This window comes from Coccidioides posadasii, chromosome 2 (genome assembly GCF_018416015.2).
Source record: "Coccidioides posadasii str. Silveira chromosome 2, complete sequence".
NCBI lineage: Eukaryota > Fungi > Ascomycota > Eurotiomycetes > Onygenales > Onygenaceae > Coccidioides > Coccidioides posadasii.
In genome coordinates, this window is record NC_089408.1 from 4,243,054 (window position 1) to 4,264,753 (window position 21,700).

A 21,700-nucleotide genomic window follows, 5' to 3' on the forward strand; every position below is an offset into this window, starting at 1 on the left:
AAATGAGGGGCAGGCAACGGAACTAAACAACTAGAACCCGTTGGTGTTTGCACAAATTCCACGCCGTCGTCGCCGCTCCGTCGGTGTTGCAAACGGGACTGCTGGCAGATCGCATTTGTCAGTGGATTTGAGCGGGAAGAATCTTCTTCCTTCTGGCGCTGGTTTTCTTTGAGAAGCCCATCTTCAGAAGCTTAGGGGTCTTCCCAGCGGGCCCCCGAGGCCCAAATTTCGAGATGCGGAAGACGGAACCCAACTAACTACAGCCTCATCTAAATTTCCGTTGGGGCAAAATCCTCGGTCCAGGGTCCAGATTCCCTAGCGCTGGCTGTGATATCTGCATGGCTACGAGGCTAAAAACTGTCGTGTCCTAATTTATGTATGACAGCAACTGGGGCGCCAGTAAGATGCGACCACCTATTGAGCTCGGACCTTTGCAACCAGGGGCACGTCGCCATTCGTGATCTCGTGCACGAATGCCATGTCTGGCGCCTTTAGCATAATATGGAAATGTTCCACTGAATGAACCGACTTCAATGACTTCCAATTCTTAAACCACACCACCTGGAGCGAAGAATCAGTGTTCCCTGGCCGCTACCCAGGCCTCCACGGCCATCGCTCTTAGGCTCCAGTCAACTCACCTGTTGTGACGGGACCTTTGATCTGAACACCCGTCCAACAAAGTCGTCAATCTCTCTCCTGGCCTGAGGGGTCAAATCATCCGTCGCGGGATCATCTTCAAGCTCAAACTTTGTCCACACTACCAAGTGTACGATGTCCTCTTCAACCCCATATGGCCAGTCATTATATAGAACCTTGTAGTCATCTATCACACATCCGGGAGTCAGCAGCAGCACTCTCCCAGCGCACATGTAAAACCCGGACGGCCTGAATCAAAATGAGAGGAAAAAGAAAAGAAAAAGGAAAAAAGGCGAGAAGAAGAAGAAGAAAACAAGATACACAAAACTGAGACAGTGACGTCTATATACGAACCTGAATGCTCAAAAGGCCGTAAACTCTTGGGTTTCAAGTCATCCCAGCGCAGCCGTTCCTTGATGATAAAGTCGAGGACAGAACCATAAGTCGCCTTAATCTTGGCCATGTACTCAAGATACTTTCTCAGGTCCGACGGCACACGGTGGAACAGATGGATTTGATTAGTTGCTGCGGGCCACGGTTAGTATGTAGTTTAATATATCGCCTGGGGCAATCAGACACAGCGGAGGAGAAGGCTTCAACCTGTTATCTGCTTGACCAGCTGCCAATCTTGCCGGACGTATTCGTAGTCAGGGGTCGAAAGAATCTTGATCGATTTCTCTGGCAGGTTCCGAAGAAATTCTGGACATTCCGACGGCCATTGCTCTGGCGAGACGTTGACCAGCCAGTAAGGCAGCGGCTCTGTTTCCGTTATTTTGCTGGCGAGCTGAGTAACCGCTGTGGCGGCGGCCGGGAGTTCATCGGTTGTTGGAATCGATGCGGGGGCACTGCAGTTTGGCATCTCCGGTGTCTGTTGGAACCTTGGGCATCTGGCAACCCGCGAAGCTGCGAAACGGACCAAATATTATGTCGATCTCTCTTCATCAAAGGGGAGGCGTTGTTGGGCGCCATTTTTAGCCTTGCAGATACGTCCGACGCGGCGACAGGGAGGCAGTCCCACCGAGGCCTGCCAATGCGATTTGATCGGTTTGTGAAGTTCCTATCCAATCTACCACTAAATCGGTGTCAGCGTCAGCTCCGTCGCGGAAATACGACAGCTCTCGGTATTATTTAGTCAACTTAGTTATTGTATCCGACCAATGCAAAGTCCACTCTCATAATAAAAATGGTCATCTATACTGAGGGCTGCAAAGAATATATGGTAGCCGGTTAAGAGGCCTCGAAGCACTCCCGTAACATCTGCCCATTTTTCGCTAACACGGCTCACACACTTCTTTTTATCATTCCAACCTCTGGCCCATCAAGCCGAACAACCTTAACACCGTGACCAGCCAATTCGGCTTTCGTCTCGTTCCACACGTCCCCCTCATCAACACACCTAGTACCCTCCTCAATCACGTAGGCATTGAATCCCCTTTCCATCGCATCGATAGCCGTAAACTTGACGCAGTAACTCCCTGCGACACCCACCACAAACACATCCGTCACCTGGTTCTCCCTCAGCGCCGTCTCTAGGTCCGCGCTTGCACCCCCGGAAGCCACACAGTCCGTGTTCCCAAACGCATCCGCAAACGCAGAATACATCTCTACCCTCTCATCCATCCCTTTCCTGACTATTAAATCAAATTTATCCTTCTCAATCCCAGGAAGTAGTTCCGCGCCGGGCGTGTGCTGCACGCAATGCACGGGCCACAGGCGCTGAGGCATGGTTATAGACTCCTTGCCTGGCGCGGGGTTTTTCATAGTTATATACGACTCGAATGGTTTGTTATTCGGTGCCGGGTGGTTTGTAGCAAAGGAGATGTGGGTCGCGGGGTGAAAATCTTGAGTCGCAATTCTGAGGACGAATCCCGGGTACCCAATTAGTTCGTTTATTAACGGGACAAGCTCACGTCCACCGCGAACACCAAGAGGATTCTGCAGCGACAGACGGCGGTTTTAATCAGCCTGAGAGCGTTCTGTGTGGGCATGATCAGAGCTTGCAGAACTTACCGGATAGCAGAAGTCCTCCTGCATGTCCACTACGATGAGAGCTGGCCGAAAGCCATTGTTAGCATCTGTCGCATCCATCTTTTTGACTTTCAACCAGCAGCTTGTCCATCAATTTATTGCGCCTTTGAGTCGCACCTCATCATCACCACCGTCAGCATCGTCAAAGTCGCGATGCGCAGCTTGCCCCCACCGTTGCGATGAAACGATGAGTGCTCGGCATTTTCTGATGACTAACGGGCAAACCCCGAGGCAACCACCGTTGTTGCTCCACTCTGCCTGCATGTGTTTTAACCCGGCTGAAGAATGATCAAGATTCTGCAAGACAAAAGTGGGAGGGGGCGAATGGAGGATGCCAGCCTCATACCATGGCTGTGGTCATGAATATGTGACCGTCCTGCCTCAAATGCTATAGATAAAGTGAGGTGTTCCGATTAGGTTCAATGGGAGAGAGTTAACTATGGGTTACCGAGATGGCTTCACATGCCGAGGCTTAACCCAGGGAAGCAAATGTGGAGTGTGGAGAAGCTCAAAAGATCTATAAAAACATATGCAACCTGATATCCCGATATAAATGTTCCTTTCTACCGTAGTCGAGCTACAGCAAGGACTAATCAGGATTTTATCTACAAGGCAAAGCATCTTACCCACTTCGAAGTGCACGGAATGGAGCCATCTAGCTCTACCGCCGGCTTCTTCCAAAGCCCACCGGTCATCCCTCCCTCGATCGAAGACGATAGCATCTTCCGTCGCGTGGTTTCCCTTCACCTTCCAAACCCTATTCCGCAACATCTGTACCAAGACCTCACGCAGTTCTCCAACTTGGTGCTTTCCAAGCCGATCCAGTCGCACATCGCTGATGCAGAGCGTAACTTGCCATCTGTGAAGCCTCTTACAACTTTTGGTGTGGAAAACAAGCAAGATTCTCTATTTACCGGTGAAGGTTGGCGGACGCTTCAAGATATCGGCATCAAAGAGGGAATCGTTGCGAGTGGCTATGAGAAAGCAAGTGGTGGAGACCTTTGGAATAACCGGGTATACCAAAGCTTGAAATTTTTCCTCTGGGTACCAAGCGCAGCGATGGTGACGTGTCCCAGTGCGATGACGGATGGAGCAGCTTGCTTATTGGGGAGGCATCTAGACGGAGAGAATGGAGAAATATTCGCGGAAGCTCGGAGACGACTTACCAGTCGCGACCCGTCCATTGCGTGGACAAGTGGCCAGTGGATGACGGAACGTAAGGGAGGGAGCGATGTCCGTGGCACGGAGACGGTAGCCAGAAAACTTTCAGGGGCGGAGAAACTGGAAACGGACGGCGTGGATGCCCATGGTATGCCGCTGGGGCCGTGGCGCATTGATGGGTTCAAATGGTTTTCATCGGCGACCGACGCCAATATGACCATACTGCTTGCGAAAACAAGCAAGGATGGAGCGGTGAGCGCATTTTACGCCCCCCTACGCAGAAGAGTAAGAGGAGGAAATAGCGAAACTGAATTGAACGGGATCCGGATTCAGCGACTCAAGAACAAATTGGGCACCAAGCCCGTACCTACAGCAGAATTGGAACTCAAAGGCATGAGGGCATATCTAGTCGGAAAGGAAGGCCAGGGAGTCAAAGAGATCTCTACCCTCCTGAATATAACCAGATTACAAAACGCTATTGCGGCTGTAAGCTACTGGGGCCGCGGCTTGGCCATATCGAAGGCTTATGCAAAGGTGAGAGCGGTGAGAAACACGATGTTGATGGACATGCCAGCACATGTTAGAAAATTGGCACGAGACCATGTGAAATACGCTGCCAACACACACTTGACATTTCTCGTGGCAGCTCTGTTGGGCGTTTCTGAGGGCCAAGAAAGCGGCCGTACACCCGCAGCCCAAGCGAACATCGTTCCTCAAACTCCACAGCAGGCGCATGCCTTATTGCGCCTTCTTACACCCATGGTCAAAGCGCAGACAGCGCTTCGAGCAATTAAGGGAGTACGCGCATGCATGGAGAACCTTGGCGGTGTTGGATATCTTGAGAACGAAGATCCACTATTCAATATTGCGCGAATCTTTAGAGATGCGTGCGTTTTGAGCATCTGGGAAGGAACCACAGATATCATGGCCGACGACGTCGTCCGCGTAGTCAAGGGAAGAGAGGGTCCGCAATGCCTGGCAGTCTTAGGTGCTTGGGTCTCAAATGCACTAAACGTATCCAATTCCAAGGGATTCCACAATGAAGCCCGACAGCTCCAGCGGGTATGGGAGCAGTGGCTTACGGGCGTCAATAACAAGGATAAGGAGCAGCTGAAATGGGAGGGGCGAAATTATCTGCGGGACCTCGAGCATGTGGTTTGTGGCTGCCTCCTGATTTTGGATGCATCAAGAGATCAGGATGACATTGCGCGAGAGATTGCCCGGCGCTGGATCCTTGGAGACGATGCTTCGCAAGGGTCTTGGAAGGCACAAGCTGCATGGGATAAGCGCATTGTATTTGGCGCTCAGCCCAGAAACTCCCGATTGTGAGAGTATTATGGGCGCTTCCTGCATAGAGAGCGCAATTGATCTGTTAGCTAGCATATACTCCATACAAAGCAACGTCTATGATCTATAGTCTCACCATTCCCTTTGCCGCTCATCTCTTCCTGACCTCTGGGCTGTCGCTGTTTGACGGTGATCGACTTTGATCCCAGCTTGTTCCCGACCTTGGGGCATTTGTCCTTCGCCACGTGATAACTATTAAGGTAGTTCACCACTAAACGAGCCACACCACTAAACGAGCCACACCACTAAACGAGCCACACCACTAAACAAGCCAAATTTCACCAAATGCTCCACGCAACAAATTTATTAAATATCTCAACAACCAGATCTTTATTATTAAATAGCTATTAAATATTAAATAAATGTATTCTTTAAAGCATAGAAATTAGTATAGTTAGGAAAATAAATGAGTGGACAGCCTAATATTATGGCCAGAGCAAGAGATTTGAGGGGTAGATAAAAAAGAATTCAAAGAAATGTCAACAGTAGATTTCTTGGCTAGAGAGTCTAATATCTTGCTAGAGATACTTGTAGAGCTCTTACTTCCTCTTTTAAAAGATTGTATAGACTCTTCATAATAAGACTCTTTAGTAGAAGAGTTCTTTTAACAGCACTTTGAAGCTGGTGCTTGAAGTCCTGACTATTAATATTTATTAGTATGTTCAATCATTTGTTTTTTCTTTTCTGCTAGTTATAAAGTCTTCTTCTTCTTATAAGTAATATATTGTGTCTTTCTTTATCTAGTATATTTAATTTTTTTAATCTCTTGTTGCTTCTGAGTCTTTTTATGAATATTCTTCTGTTTAATCTGTCTTTTTTTAATATCTCTAGCAGTCTGCTTTTTTTAAAGTTCTTGTTAAAGTTTTATCTCTTGTATTTAAGTAATTTTATCAGCTTTTTCAGTCTCTATTTTATTCAGATACTTACATGTCTTAAGAACTTTTATTAAAGATCAGAACTACACTTGACTAAAATTATCTTTATTAAGTAGACCTAGAGGCTTGTCTTGCTTGTGATATTGCTTCTTTATTACTAGAGTTAATCTTAGCTGCTGATTCTTATATTCCAGCAGTTTATTATAAAGAGTAAACTACTTACTGACTTGAATAACTTATTTAATATTCTGTGAATTTAGACTGTGCTGAAGATATATATTCTTGATCTCTTGTTAGAGCTGGTGCATATTGCTAGAAATAAAAGATTTAACTGATAGTATAGAGACTTAAGCAGTTTTAAATCAGTATAATTAATATTGAGAATTCAGAGAGTTAATCTCAGTTTTTACAAAGTCAGTAAGTATATTTTCAACTGTTAAAGTTTTCTTTCAAGCTACATTAAATAGTCTCCAGAAATCTCTTTTTGTTATTTAAATATAGCTCATTTCTTAATGTAGTAGTGCTTCCAGCTTATTAAAATATGCCTTGCCCAGCAGCTTAAAGATTCTAATATCAAGAGATTACAAACAGTGAATTGAATGTAATGAGAGAATTATAAAAAGAATCTTTTTATAATCAGTGTATTTAATAAATTTTATATTTATATAGAAGAAATAATCATCTAGTAAAAGCAGATATTTTTCTTAATCAGCTTGTTTCTTAGTATACTGATTAAAAATCTGTTTCAATTACTCTAGTTTATATTTATTATTGCTTCAACCATTTATTAAAGCTGCAAAGTAGATTCATTCACTTTTATTATAATTATCTAGTCATGTATTCTGAAGATCTTATAATTTACTCTGATAAATAAGAGCTGGAGATAGTATAATTTCTTCAGCAGAGACTAAGCAGAGCAATAAGAGAAATTTTTAACTATTATTCTGAGTAATAATATTCTTTTCAGCTTGTAGAGCTTCAATAGAGACTAATTACTTTAAGATATTGTAAGGATTTGCCGCGAACCCCTTACACAGACAAACAGCACCTGTGAGGGCCAGAGGCCTCAGCTTGTGAGCTGCTGGGAGTTGCATGTGTTCTCACAAGACACTAAGTCATGTGCTTGCAAGCACACATAAAAGACTGTCACTGCACAAACCTCTTACTGAGAGTCAGTAACAATCTTGTTTACAAGTTGTATATAGTTGCCAGAATACAGATCTTTTATCTTGTGTACTCTTTTTCTCATGTATATTTCTTCTAGAGATTCATTGTCATGCTGATTCACATATACAATCCTCACATTTTGCCACTCTTCTTTGGTGACACCTGATAATGGTATCAACATGAAGAAGCTAACTCTCTGAAACTTGTGAATCTGGAACACCAGCTGAAAACCTATCTGAAGAACAAACCCAAGTTCACAAAGAGATAACTAATCTTGACATCTTATCTCTCTTAACTATTGATGAAACAAGCACTGCAAACTCAGAGAGAGAGTCTACTCTGATATCAAAAGATAAAATCTAATAGCTTCATGAGAAGACCAAACTACTAAAGAAAATAATGAAATAACAAGAGAAGTTAAATGCTCTCCAGAACACTCAAAAGTACTCATAAAGTGAATCTCTTAATATAGTCATCTTCAATCCAATACCCACAAAGCATCTGTTGATCTTGAGATCACCACAATACACAAAGCACTACCAGACTAGAATCTACACAGAATATCACCAGTTCATCTCAGATATTAAATTCATTTGCAATGCAAGCAAACTGAATAATGAGGATACTCTCACATATACTCTTACAGAACTTGATTATATTGAGAAAGATCTTTGGGAGGCTCATCATAAAGATAATTCATTAAAAAACAACTGGACTAGCCTTAAAGAATTTCTATACATGAGGCTAGAAGACTCAGCAAACTGCACACAAAACTCTTGATAAGCAATCTTTAATTTTTACAAAAGTTTGGATAAAACTGATTATGTCTATCATCAACAATTTCTAGAGCTCACAACAGAGATTGACAAAGAATTTAAAGATTCTGTAAAAATGAAGAAGAACCTGTTTTTATAAAGCTTGAATAAGTTCATGCAAACCAAACTGGATAAACAGCTGGAGATACCAGATAACATTAATAATATAGTAGCACTGGCCACCCAGCTCCAACCAAGTGTGTCAGTAGTCTATATGAAGAATGCCTCACATATAAAGTTTATCAATTCAGTTAGAAGTACTTACAGAGATATGAAAATCAATAACTCAAGACTGTAAATAAATAAGAGAAGTCAATCTCAGAGATCTGCTCAGAAGATGAGAAAGAATCTTATCAAGAATTGCAAAGTCTTGAAAAAGAATAGAAGATGCTTTGAGTGTAGTCAAAAGAGCCATCTCACAAAAGACTGTCTCAAGAAGAAGAAGAGTAGCAAATAAAAAGTTGGAGGGCTGTAAGTAGATAGAATTAATATAATAAAGTTGTCCAAGAACAGCCTTCTTGCTCTCCTCTCTATTATTCTAGATGTATGAAGCCCAACTGACAGAAGTATTATCTGATCAGCACTAATAGATTCAGACTGTCAATCTCTAGTGATCAGTTCACAATTAGCTGCAAAGCTAGATCTAGAGATGCACAAGATGTCTATAGAGATCAAAACTGCTATAAATCATAAGAATGTCACTCTTGCAGAAGAGATTATGAATATATTCTTTAAAGTCTATAACTTTCAGAGAAACTGGCAGTTGTTTCATGAACAAGTAATGATTGTGAATATAAGAGATGAGATGCTAGTGAATTTGAGCTGGCTGCAGCAACACAATCCCAAGATGTATTTCAAGAAATTAAGACTAGAGTTCCAAACTGTGTGCCACAACCCACTCATGAAGATTAAATCAGTTAATCTCTCAGAGCTTGTGGAAGAAGAGAAGCCCATCTATATAATAACTCTCTGTAAATCAGAACAGATAGTGACAGCAGATCTAGATCTTCAGATACCAGAAGCCTACCACAAACTCACAGAAGTATTTAGCAATAAGAGAGCTTGAGAGCTGCCATCACATTACAAAGATGATTTGACCATAGATCTTGAATCAGAAAAGCAGTCAGAATTTGAAAGAACATACAGACTTTCACAAGCTAAGCAAGAGACTTTTTATGAAAATCTGAGCAGTGCTCTAACTCATGGGTTCATTCAGTTTTTCAAGTTATCTACAGAAGCATCTATTCTGTTTGTGTTCAAGAAAAATAATAGACTAAGAATATGTGTGGACTATTACAATCTGAATTCAAAAACAGTCAAGAATAGATATTCTCTACCACTGATTAAAGATGTATTGTATAAGCTTGCAGGAGCTGCAATATTTACTTAGTTAAATGTCAAGAACATCTACTATAGACTAAGAATTCACAAAGAGAATGAGTGGAAGACTGCATTTCAGACTCCATAGAGACTATTTGAGTACTTGATAGTACTTTTTAAACTTGCAAACACATCAGCAGCTTTCCAATTATATATTGCAAAGACACTTAGCAAATATCTGAATGTGTTTACAGTGGTTTATCTTAATAATGTGGTTGTGTACTTGGCTTGTGAGAAAGACCATGAGAAGTATATAAAATTAGTACTTAAGATACTCAAGAATGCAGATCTTTATTGCAAGCTGGCAAAGTGCAAGTTTAATACTCACAAGATTAACTATCTTAAGTATATCATAACACCAGAGAGTGTTCTTATGAAGAAGAGCTGTATAAACACTATTCTTGACTGACCAGAGCTAACTAGTAAGAAAGAGGTTCAGGTCTTCTTAGAATTTGCAAACTTTTACAGATACTTCATCCCAGAATTCTCTAAGATAGCCTGCAGCCTGACTGCTCTTCTAAAGAGAGAAGAAGCAAAGCTAAGCAAACATGTGTGAAGAGAGATGAGAAGAGAAGCCAACACTTTCATGACTGAGAAAGATTATAAAGTCTTTATAAGTCTGAAAAGAGCATTTGCAGAAGCTGTTATGCTTCATTATTTTAATATAGAACAGAAGACCAGATTGAAAACAGATGCATCTAGCTTCACAGTGTGTGATATTCTATTACAGCTGGTAAAAAATAATATCTGAATTCCAGTTAGATTTTATTTGTGGAAGATGCAACCCACAGAAATGAACTATAACATTTATAATCAGAAACTGCTTATGATTGTGAAGTTATTTAGATATTGGTACTGCTGGTTAAAAGACTTGCAAACACCAGTTCAAGTTCTTACAGATTATAATAGCATGTGCTACTTTCAGACTGCTCAAGACCTCTTACAAAGACAGGTCTGCTGAGCACAAAGACTGACAGTCTTTTAATTCATAGTTAACTATATAAAAGAAACTAAGAATCTGGTAGATGGACTCTTATAAAGATCTGACTATATCAAGAAAACTGATCTAGATGATAAGAAGAGTTGCAAGACTGCAAACTAACTAAGAGTAATACTTGCAAAGAAGCAAGAGATTACAGAAAAGTTGAAACCAACAGCTCAAGTTTCTCTCAATCAGAAAGAGAAGAGAGAAGATAAGAATACACAACTCATCTCTGCAAAGCTTCAGATTGAGATCAAGAAACTACTTGTGAAGATTATCTTGAGAGACATATACAAAGTGAAGAAGATTACAATATAAATCCAGAAGATTAAAGACCTGATCTGCAAGAAGAATTCTTATAAAAAGAGCAGCTTCAATCTGTTAGTATTACTGCCAAATCTACTGCAAAGTGATGACTATGCAGCTGAGATCCACAAAGGCATTAAGACAGACATAAAGAAATTTGCAATGTGAAAAGAGAAGAAGAGTGTTCTCTATAGAGATAGTTACATGTACATTCCTCAGAATGAGGCTCTGCAAATAGAGCTGATTAGATATTATCATAACCTACCTCTTGTGGGGCATTTTGCTACAGCAAGAATGTACAAGCTTATAGCTTGCAAATACTTTTAGCCAAGAATAAGAGAACTGATAAAGAAGTATTGTGAAGTCTGTGAGATCTGCCAGAACTCAAGAAGAGTTTGTGAAAAGCTTCAAGAAGAACTATCACTCTTACTAATTTTAAATTACTCTTGGAAATTCATTAGTATGAATATTATTACAGATCTCTCTGCAAGCCTAAATTTTAAGAAGATGCAGTTTAACTGTATTCTGATTATAGTGAACCAGTTCACAAAGATGACTCACTTTATCCCTACAACAAAGAAGCTAATATCAGAGAAATTAGCCCATCTCTTTATTCACAAGATAGTGAGATTGCATAGATTACCTGCAAGTATAGTAACAGATCAAGAATCTCTATTCACAAGTGAATTTTAGGGTGATTTGACTCACATCTTGAAGATTATAAGAGCAATAAGCATTCCACCTGCAAACTGATGATCAGACTAAGAGACTGAATAGTGTGCTGAAGCAGTACCTGTGAAGCTATATTAATTATAATCAGAATAACTGGGTGATGTGGTTGCCAATGACTGAGTTTGTGTACAATAACTCACAACAGACTTCCACACAGAAATCATCTTTCCAGCTGACATATAGACTGAATCCACAAACAGAATTCTTAAACCCTGATGAGTATGATTATATATGCAAGAATTCAAGAGATCAGATAGAGATAATAAGATTGCTCCATAAAGAGACCAAGAAATTACTTGTAAAGACACAAGTCTATCAGAAAAAGTACTACAATCAGAAGCATATTGTAAAGATCTTTCAGATAGAAGACAAGATATGGCTTAATCTTCACAATATCAAGACCACACAGCTTAACAAAAAACTGAATTTGTTGAGGCATGGGCCTTGTAGAATTATAAAGAAGATAGACTCACAAGTCTACAGACTGAAACTGCCTTCAGATCTGTAAACTCATAATATCTTCTATATATCTCTGCTCTGTAAACACAAGACCTGCAAAGAAATTGATAGCTCATCTTATTATAAAGTTCATGAGACAGACAAGAATAAAAAGAAGTACTGGGTTTATAAAATAATTAACTCAAAAAGAGAGAGTCACAAGCTGTGGTACAGAGTATATTAGAAAGAATATAATAATGAGAAGAACAAGACATAGATTCTCACAAACAATATCTGTCCACTGAGAAAGCTACTCCAACAATTCTATAGTAGGAACCCAGACAAGTCTGGTTTGTGAAAGAGATGAATAGAGATAGTGGAACTAGAAAATAAGTTAGAGAGAGAAAAGATATAATCAAACTGAACTGAATTCAATTGATTTCAAAATAAAAGAAGAAAAACTAAACTAAGACTATATAATTAGAGCCTTCAGCTCCTTCCACAAAGATCTGTAATAACTATTCATAATCTTACTGCTGGAAAGAGCAAGCAAGATGCCTACAGTATAGACAGTTGTTATATTTTTGATCTAAGCCTGCAGAGATGCACTCTGTAAAAACTATATTATTATAGCTTTGCTGTACTCTCTTGCAGACAGAGTACTTCTATTCTGGTAGCAGCTGGGCTCCAGCTCTAGTCACAAGAATACTCTTACAGAGCTGAGCATGAACAGCTAACTAATTTAAATTATCTAAACCAGTAATAAGCACAGATCTTTAGATAGGCTCACAACATCATGCTTTTTTGCAGACAGACAAAGCTTGTGCCCCTGTGTGGGAGAAGAGACCTGAAAGAACCACCAGATTAATCTATAATACATCAGCAAAAGTAGCAGCTGGTGGTATTTAAATGAAGATGGTCTGAAACCACTATTGTCAGTCTTACAGAAAGAGTGCTGGATAGTCTCAAGCATCTTACAGAATTACAGCACCCATAAATTCTGCTGGCACAAGAGAAATAATAACAACAATCTAAGGAAGATTAGCTGCAAACTGAAATATAATAGAGAATACTTACATTTCCAGCCAGAGCTAAAGTAATAACTGTGGAGAAGAGAGACAGAGCAGCAAGACCCTAACTTTATCAGCACACAAACTAATATCAGCTTGTGAGAAGCACTTACAGCTTGAGCTGGTGTAAGAGGGACAGTAATAACTAGTAGAGAGAGAGAAGAAAGAACAACAACATTCTAGAACTATCAGTTATAAATACTTCTCAAACTTCTCATAACTACTCACCAAAGACTCAATCTCATCCACAAAAGAGAGAGTGAGAATTCTCTCAAGAGAGAAAAGCAGAGATAAGTTACAAGAAAGAGAGAGAGAAGACTGCACACCAGCAGCAACTGCTAGCAAGCATCAGTCTCTCTACAAACCAAACCCCACACAAAGACAAAACCAAATGACCACACAAAGTAAAGACACAACCAGAAGTGAACTCACCAGCTTGTGGCCTTTCAGCCAATCATATAAAATATTAAAGTGAAGCTATTTTTCTTCCAGAACATCAGAGATCTCCCACAAGCCTATCTCCCATGTAAAGCAGTGCTTGAAGAATTTACTTATCTTTGTAAAGATAATATAGACTAGAGAAGAAAGAGAAGAAAAGAAGAGAAAAAGAAAGCAAGAGAAAGCTCTCTCTTAAGCTAGTGTTCATTATCTAATAGTGACACAGAACTAGCAAGAACAATAGAAACTCTCTACACATTGTTGTGTTATTAAGTTCTGTTGTGTTATTAGAGTTGTGTTAATATCATATCTCTAGTGAGGCTGTACTCTTTTTCTTATGAGAAAATTTTTATTTTTCCCAAGAGATTTTTTGTTTTTCTACTCATGAAGATTTTTAATGAGACAGTCATCTTGAGAGATTAAGACTTACAAGAGAGGAGAATCTGTAAGAATTCACCACAAATCTCTTACATGAATGAACAGCATCTGTAAGAGCCAGAGATCTCAGCTTGCAAGCTGCTGGAAGTTGTATGTGTTCTTACAAGACACTAAGTCACATGCTCACAAGCACACATAAAAGACCATCACTGTGTGAATCTCTTGCTGAAAGCCAGTGGCAATCTTGTTTACAAGTTGTATATAGTTGCCAGAATACAGACCTTTTACCTCACATACTCTTTTTCCCATGTATATTCCTCCTAGAGATTCATTGTCACGCTGATCCACACGTATGATCCTTACAGATATGGCAGAAGTCTAGAAGAGATTCTTTTTCATTAAAGTTATAGATGTTTGAGAGCTCAAGATTATATTAATTAATTTTCTACTTCAACTATTTCATAAGTAGTAGTCAAATAGTTAGTCAGTATTAACAACTGCAATTGTAAGTAATTAAATAAATTATTAAATTACAAGTATATAGAAGTACTTAAAGTACTGATAGTTATCTGCTATCTATCTATTTTAATTAATTACTTTAAGATAAATACATTTAATCTTGTTATTATGCTGCTTGCAAAATTAATTAATTTAGTTAATCTTAATATTCTCTTCTGTCATCTCTTGTATGATATTTTATAGAATCTGAGATATAATAATAAGACCACAGCTAGAGAGCTTGTTTATATAATTCAGAAGCTCTATCTTCTGTATATCAGAGAGCTTTTTCTTATATCAGAAGACTACTTTATTTTGAGCAAGTTATAAGTCTTTATACTGTTGGTGCAGAGTCTCTTAATTAACTGAGTACTTTCTTATAGTTGCAGTATAATTTGAAGTCTCTTATAATTCAAGATCTTTAATTGCAAGCCTAATTAAGGCATTGTTGACCATGTTGTTGCATATTGAATGTTGAACATTGGAGGAATTTTGGTAGTGAAAGATTTGGCTCATTTAGTGGTGTGGCTCACTTAGTGGTGAACTACCTTATATGAGACTAACCTGATTAGGGGTAGCGCGCTTAGACAGACAGCGTTCTTAAAAGGTAAATTCGACTTCGCTTCGAAAACACCACCATCGCCAATGTAGAGCTTCATCACAGTCATGGCTAGGGATCGATAACCGCCACGAATATTTCCGGACTAAAGTAGATCCAGTTGCGTTTAAGGTATGGTAGACTGTCGAAATCCTTCTTATCTTCCCTTTTGTCCCTTTCGATTGTATGATGAACCTGTTTATTGGAGCTGTCCTACTCTATCCGTGAGGAGAAAACGACTATACGCAACTTTAATCACTCTGATCCAGCTATAATTACTCCATAATCATATCAGTAAATTGTTCATGCAATACTAGACTTGCTAATTGTCATTTTCTTAGAGCTTTTTTGACGGTATCCCTTCGCCCCAAGCGCCCAGCCCGCTCTAGGACTTTAACTCGCACCCGTTCCACCATTGCTCAAAGGGCCAATTCGCAAGAGACAGTTTGCCATGAATTCAGATCCTCGCCTAGCTGGCAACGCCAGTTCAAGATCAGTCACTCCAAACCCTCCGCCGCCTCCTCCGCCTCCACCTCTACCAGAAGAGCTTCAGTCGATCCCATCAGCACCATCCCAAGCGCCTGATGGTCCCGTAGAAAAACCATCCTCTACCCCTCCACATCCCACATCTACATCCTACAAGCTCAAATTCTGCACAGTATGCGCGGCAAACCAAAACCGCTCTATGGAAGCTCACAACCGCCTCGCCGCTCCCCCTTCGTCATATCCAGTTATCTCATTTGGCACGGGGTCATTGGTCCGCCTCCCTGGTCCGACGATCACCCAACCAAACGTGTATAACTTCAATACTGTATCATATTCTCAAATCTACGATGAACTGCAATCCAAAGACCCGCGGTTATATAGGAACAATGGCGTCTTACCCATGCTTGATCGAAACAGGAGTGTTAAATGGGGACCGGAGCGCTTCCAAGAGTGGCTCCCTGGAATGCCACGCTTGGATCATGTATCACGGGGTGATAAAGGCAGCCTTGGGACAGAAGGTGGTATTGTTGATGTGATTATCACATGTGAAGAGAAGTGCTGGGACGCCGTGGTGGATGATTTGATGAATCGCGGCGCGCCGCTAAATCGGCCGGTTCATGTCTTCAATGTCGATATTAGAGACAACCACGAAGAAGCATTGATTGGAAGCAAGGCGATCCTTGACCTCGCCGACCGATTAAATGAATCTGCCGACCAGGAACGAAAGATAAACGGGATTGATGGCTGGGATCAGGGAGGTGGTGCAGCTCGAAAGGGATTTGACGAGAAAGTGCCCGAGATCCTTGCCAAGTGGCAGGAGAAATGGCCTAATCTCCCTGCTTTATGGACTCTCTCGTGGTTTTGATTTATGATATCCTCGGCGGCATGGCTTTTGGTGCAATTTTCGGTCTTCTAGCGATGGAGTTATGTGTTTCATTTTTCTTACCCTACATTAGGCTTCGGGAGAACAAGGGCAATTTCGATGGTGACGACATGGGATAGATGATTGCCTTTCTGGTTTTGATTTAATTTTGATATGCCATTCGTGGCCCTGTATCTTCGTGAATCCGTCACAGCTGTCACCACAACAGCGCGTTCCTCATCCACTATTTCTGTGTCTTGAATCGGACCTTTGTACATCAACTTTCATCCTTCTCAACTTTTGTCATGAGCTTATGTTCGTGGCCTAACTCGAGTATTATGCGGTTCGATGTTGCCCCCAGGCCAGCGGTAATACCTGACCCAGTCTTGATCGACTGCCTTCTATACAAACTCGAGACGTGAATTGTTCAAATTGAATATTCTCTCCACTTTCAAACGACGGATACGAGCAGGAATCATCCCGTTTGGTCACAAGGGAAGCTAGTCGGCCGTATCAGACTGAGAGCGGCGGGTCTGTACCATACTTCTTTTAAACCACGGGTTTGAACCATGCCGACGGTTGTTCGGTCACAACGACAAGCTTTGGCACCATATCTTTCCGTCATCCTTCCTTTCACAGTTCAAGTTTGGCCCAGTTCTTCGTTAATCTTCATACCAGTTCTCGGTGACTTCGTACGTGGTCTCTCCCCTAGTAAAAGCTCCCTTCTCGTCTTGTACCATTTCTCTAGCCACGCTCGCCTGTCAGCTTGCGTCATTCCTTCTACCACCAACGCAAACTCTGTCGCGTTCTCGTAGCCACTCTCCTTCGCCATACTACAAAACTGTCTCCTCATAACGTCCTCAGGTGGATGATACTTGAACCTGACCAATTTCCCATCCCAGGTTAGTGCCGAGAGTGACGATGAACTGGCATCGCCTTGGGACGCCTGGAATACTTGCTCCTTGCCTATATCGCCGCCATCAGCGGCCATTTCTGCGCGACGGCTGAGCTGTTCTTCGATCTTCGATGAGCCAATAACCTCTGAATTTTCGTGAGTGTATTCCACACCAGCACTGGCTAGGATAGCCTGAATGGGATCATGCCTAGCCGGCGTAACTGAGCGATCTTTTTCACCCCATTTTTTAATAGCATCGGAGCCGTCCTGAACTAAGGCCGCTAACTGGCTCATTGTAGCATCCTCAGTGTATGCATCAGTGGATTCAAGGGTTTTGTTCTCATCATCTCCTCGTTCGTCAATTTCGAAGTCAACAACGTCAACGCCGGCTTTACTCTCTGCAACATTCGTCTTGTTGACGATATCCCTCAAAACGATATTATTATCCTTATATTCAAATAAGTTGCGAAGACCGAAAATTTCGCCTTTTTGGTCTTTCTTTTCTTGCACTCCTTTGAAATATCTTCGTTCTGTGCTTGCGTTATATCCGATATTTGCTTGTTGTTGCTTGTATATTTGTCGGGCATAAACGATCTCTTCAATCGTACCAGCAGACACCAGCCGGAATACCTCAACGTCTCTCCGTTGGCCTATACGATAGGCACGGTCCTGTGCTTGCAAGTCATGCGAAGGATTCCAATTCGGATCGACAACAACCACTTTGTTAGCTGACGTGATATTAAGGCCGACACCGCCAGCCTTTGTGGATATGAGGAATACAAATTGCCGAGGGTCCGCGTTAAAATCATCAACAACTTTAGCTCTGTCCTCGTAGCTCATTGTGCCGTCCAAATAACTGACATTATAGCTGGTATGGTTAAACAACATCTGTAGCATCCTCAGCAGCCGAACACTGTGAGAAAATACGAGAACTTTGTCCCCGTTCGCATGCCACCATTTGAGCAACTTCTTTAAAACTTTCCATTTCCCACAAAACTCGGGATTCGAATAATTGAGGATCGAACCTCGAGTGCGATACAACTCGCGCCATTGATCGGGTACTGCAACCTCTAGCATAGCAAGATCTTTCTCTTGCTTTTCTTCTGGGTCAGTCGATTGTGGAATAAGCGTTGCAGGGTGGTTGCATAACTTCTGTAAATTGGAAATAGCTGGAAACACGTAGTTCTGCCACGGTCCGCCACCAGGAATTCTCTTATAGCAGCACCATCCCGCCTTCTTCTTTGAGCCACATGGACAGGGGTCAGAAGACATCTTGATGCATTCGATCATGGCGCTGTCTAGCAGGTTCTCATATGCATCTGCCTGAGTTTCAGTGAGTGGGCAGAACACGACACGATCACTCTTCCTCGGGAGTTGATCTGCGATTAGCGTCTTCATGCGTCGAAGAAAAAATGCAGGGAGAAGATTTTTCACCAGTTTCTTCGCCGTTTTCCGGGCTTTGCTGAGTTGATAGACTGTGGCATCATGAGACTGGCCAATTTTTAACGGATCGGAAATCGTGGTCTTCCACGTTGAAGCCGGACCAAATTTACCAGGATTTGTCCAATTCAAGAGGGTCCATAGCTCTTCGTACTTGTTTTGAATCGCGGTCCCTGTAAGGCCGATACGACACAAAGCATTAAGTTCATGCATCGATTTTGCCGTCTCTGACCTGCGATCTTTCATGAGATGACACTCGTCAGCTACAACACAATCCCATTCAACCATATTTAATGAATCTTTGTTCATGCGATAGGTAGTGTATGTGGTAATCAGAATCTCAACCCTCCCAGAAATGGCAGATTGCAGAGCCTCTTCTTTCGTGTCTCCGTGATATACTTCAACAGACCACCACCCCCAACGGCTAAGTTCAGACCGCCAGTTCTGAATTAGGGTGCCTGGGCATATAATCAAGGATCTTGGATACCAAATGCTGTCTCCTTTTCGCCTGATTTTTCGCATACGCTTGGCATCTCTCTCATCGCCGGTCTTCCCGTAGGCAGCTGTCAAGAAAGCAATAACCTGTACCGTCTTCCCAAGGCCCATATCATCCCCGAGGATACCACCCTTTTGGTAAACGAACAGCTCATGAAGGAAGCTTGCACCTTCCACTTGATAATCTCGAAGCCACTGCGCAATCGGAGCGGGTACCAACCCCAATGAATACGGAAGTTGTATGTCCTCATACTTCCGACAGGGATTAATATTCGTAAACGAAGGCTTTTCTCTCAAGTCCTGCAGGCGCTCATCATCCGAGAATTCAACACTCTCATAATCCGGCGGTAACCTCAAGCCCGCCTCCAGGAGACGTTCCCTCCTCTTGTCGAACTGAGAGCGACGCTTTTGCAAATAATCGGGGAAAGCATCTTCCATCGCTTCACCTTCAGAAGACGCCTCACCGTAACTTCTCATTTGGCGAGCCTTTTTACGAATATGCCCCTCATTGTCATTATCCTTCCGCTCCTCGCGGCGGCCGACAATAGAACTGTTCTGTGCACGTTTCGAATTCCGTTTCAGCGCGGCGGATCTTTTCCGCTTCTTTCTATTCTTAAACTGTAAATAAGTTGTTTCTCCGTCGCTGAAGAAATCATTATCGTCATTATTATCATTTTCCGCACTCGGGGTGTCGGATATGTCAATGATGGGTTTGTCTCCGTTCCCGACGGCATCGTTGATATTAATGTTACTTGGTCCCTCCCTTGGTACAGGATCTGTCAATCCATCATCTTCGCTGCTTTGTGTGGAGGCATCCGAATTGTCTATTTCCCAGTGATTGACCATCCTGGCTTGTCACGAACCCTGTTTGAAGACTTGAGTCGAGAGGCGGGATGGTGCGAAACGCGAATCGCGAAATCGACCTCTCCAGTCAGATGCGGTATCACGTGATCATGTCCAACCGCCCGGAATGGCGTCTTCGAGGATCTTTTTTTAGTCATTAATTAGTTACCCGCACGAACTGCGCGACTGAATCCGTTGCTCCCATCGGTATCGATGTCTGTCTCAAGCGCCCCAGAGGTATCATCAGAGGTAGATCTAATTTACAGATTTTCGAAACGGGGATCGCCAGAAAGCATCCGCCCTATGTAGTTCAGCCTCTCATACCCAAGCAAATCGACGAATCTTTGTGGAAACCAGACTATGTGAACGTGAAATATGCCTCTAGGTAAAAAGAACACGTGTTCTAAGAGTGTTTGTGCGGCGGCAGGTAAGAAACTGCTACAGAAACCGAGAAGAGTTCATCCATCACCCTGTCCGTCCTGGAAGCGCCGTACCAGCTAATGCTGAATCCGAAATAACACATGGCCATGGCAATGATCCCCTCGAGTAAAAAGTCGGGCAAATTCAAGAGCGACGGTATACTATACGGCCCAAGACAGGCTTTATGTTAGTTCCACACCGAAAGCACGAGCAACACTATTGTTAAATGAGACAAAGAATACTCGAAGCTCATATTGACACAGCCAACTTTTCTGGCTCTGTTTACCTGGCACGCGACAAACCTTGAAGGTTGGCCCGTTTCGCCTAGGCGCATGAAATGGTCGCACCAAGCCAAACCTACCTCCATATGTTTTCCTCGCATCAATATCAAAACTGATCTCCTTACACTGTCAGCATGGTGGAGCTTTCACTAGATGAGAAATCTATCATCAAGGACCACCCTTTAACCTACTCAATGATTTATGCAGCTTGCTGCAAGAGGCAGAGAAAATCTATGAGTCATGTCTAATTTCATCCAATGGTGCCATCAATAGTTTTGACCAACTCTATCAAAATGCGCTTTCAAAACTCCTTCATGCTCTTTAGGGAGGGGATGCAGCCTTCAACCTTGAATCATGAATTGCTGATCAAAATGTGGATTCAGATTTGGCAGACTTATTTAAGCGCGTCTGGCAAGGCCACCTCTGCTATGATCACTGTCAACTGCTTGTCTGGCTTGTCATCTAAAAGGTAGCTGACACAGCCATGTCATTGTCACAAAAAGGACCTGTGCAGATGTGTCAGCTGGTGGAAGAGAGGATATTTGAAGAGATTTGTTGGTGCACCCTTCAAGATATGGAGGGCTTCTTCACCAAATATTTTGCAGGGAAGGATTGGAGTGTGAGGGCAGATGCCATCTGTCAACGCGTCCTGGAACTCAGCAGTGCTGGTGAATGGGCCAAGTTCCCTGATCCCGCGGTGCAGAACGCTGTCTTTGACTGGTGGCTTTGGTTCCAGGACAACTTCCTCTAGAAGCCTTCGTGATTCCCCAAGTGAGTACAGAGTGGGTTGGTTTTCCAATCTCTGCCGCCTCTTCTCTGGCTTCCCCCGCCTCTCTGACGTGAAGCCCCTCAATCCTCCTCATGTTAACCTGTTGCCATTCCTCGGCGGCTTTTGATGGGTCCTTATACCAGCGGTTTCTAACCGCATGATCACCATTGAAATAACAGCAAGGGGGGTCTTTTCGGTTCTTTGAATCTGTAGTCCAATTGGCCCAGATTTCCCAGAATCAGGATCGAAGGGACAATCCACGAAGACATTATGGACAGGAGGCCTATTAAACCAGATCAGAATCATTGCTAATAAATATCAACAGCTCTTATCTTCGCCAATTTTTCTAGCCTGGAATGC

General features: G+C 42.3%; 6 protein-coding genes across 6 annotated transcripts; 3 read left to right on the top strand and 3 right to left on the bottom strand.

Annotated features, from left to right (window-relative positions):
• Positions 1-235: 235 nt before the first annotated feature.
• Positions 236-1,495, bottom strand: D8B26_003824 (uncharacterized protein; the record flags this gene model as incomplete). Its single annotated transcript, XM_003071705.2, has 4 exons — positions 236-561; positions 639-823; positions 991-1,161; positions 1,237-1,495. 4 exons carry the CDS (start codon positions 1,493-1,495, stop codon positions 415-417), a joined length of 762 nt encoding a protein of 253 aa, XP_003071751.1. The 3' UTR covers positions 236-414.
• A 326-nt stretch (positions 1,496-1,821) lies between these two features.
• Positions 1,822-2,984, bottom strand: PNC1 (NAD(+) salvage pathway protein). Its single transcript, XM_003071704.2, has 2 exons — positions 2,647-2,984; positions 1,822-2,571 (listed from the first exon to the last, which is right to left on the bottom strand). The coding sequence occupies exons 1-2, from the start codon at positions 2,722-2,724 to the stop codon at positions 1,918-1,920; spliced, it is 732 nt and encodes a 243-aa protein (XP_003071750.1). The 5' UTR covers positions 2,725-2,984; the 3' UTR covers positions 1,822-1,917.
• Positions 2,985-3,309: 325 nt separating this feature from the next.
• On the top strand, positions 3,310-5,154 carry D8B26_003826 (uncharacterized protein; the record flags this gene model as incomplete). The annotated part of the gene is made up of 1 exon (XM_003071703.2): positions 3,310-5,154. The coding sequence occupies one exon, from the start codon at positions 3,310-3,312 to the stop codon at positions 5,152-5,154; it is 1,845 nt and encodes a 614-aa protein (XP_003071749.2).
• A 9,744-nt stretch (positions 5,155-14,898) lies between these two features.
• On the top strand, positions 14,899-16,576 carry SSU72 (RNA polymerase II subunit A C-terminal domain phosphatase). The gene is made up of 2 exons (XM_003071702.2): positions 14,899-14,981; positions 15,191-16,576. The coding sequence occupies exon 2, from the start codon at positions 15,301-15,303 to the stop codon at positions 16,198-16,200; it is 900 nt and encodes a 299-aa protein (XP_003071748.1). The 5' UTR covers positions 14,899-14,981; positions 15,191-15,300; the 3' UTR covers positions 16,201-16,576.
• A 195-nt stretch (positions 16,577-16,771) lies between these two features.
• Positions 16,772-19,873, bottom strand: D8B26_003828 (uncharacterized protein; the record flags this gene model as incomplete). Its single annotated transcript, XM_003071701.2, has 1 exon — positions 16,772-19,873. One exon carries the CDS (start codon positions 19,871-19,873, stop codon positions 16,838-16,840), a length of 3,036 nt encoding a protein of 1,011 aa, XP_003071747.2. The 3' UTR covers positions 16,772-16,837.
• A 1,182-nt stretch (positions 19,874-21,055) lies between these two features.
• D8B26_003829 (uncharacterized protein) lies at positions 21,056-21,322 on the top strand (the record flags this gene model as incomplete). Its single annotated transcript, XM_066124278.1, has 1 exon — positions 21,056-21,322. One exon carries the CDS (start codon positions 21,056-21,058, stop codon positions 21,320-21,322), a length of 267 nt encoding a protein of 88 aa, XP_065980358.1.
• Positions 21,323-21,700: the final 378 nt, after the last annotated feature.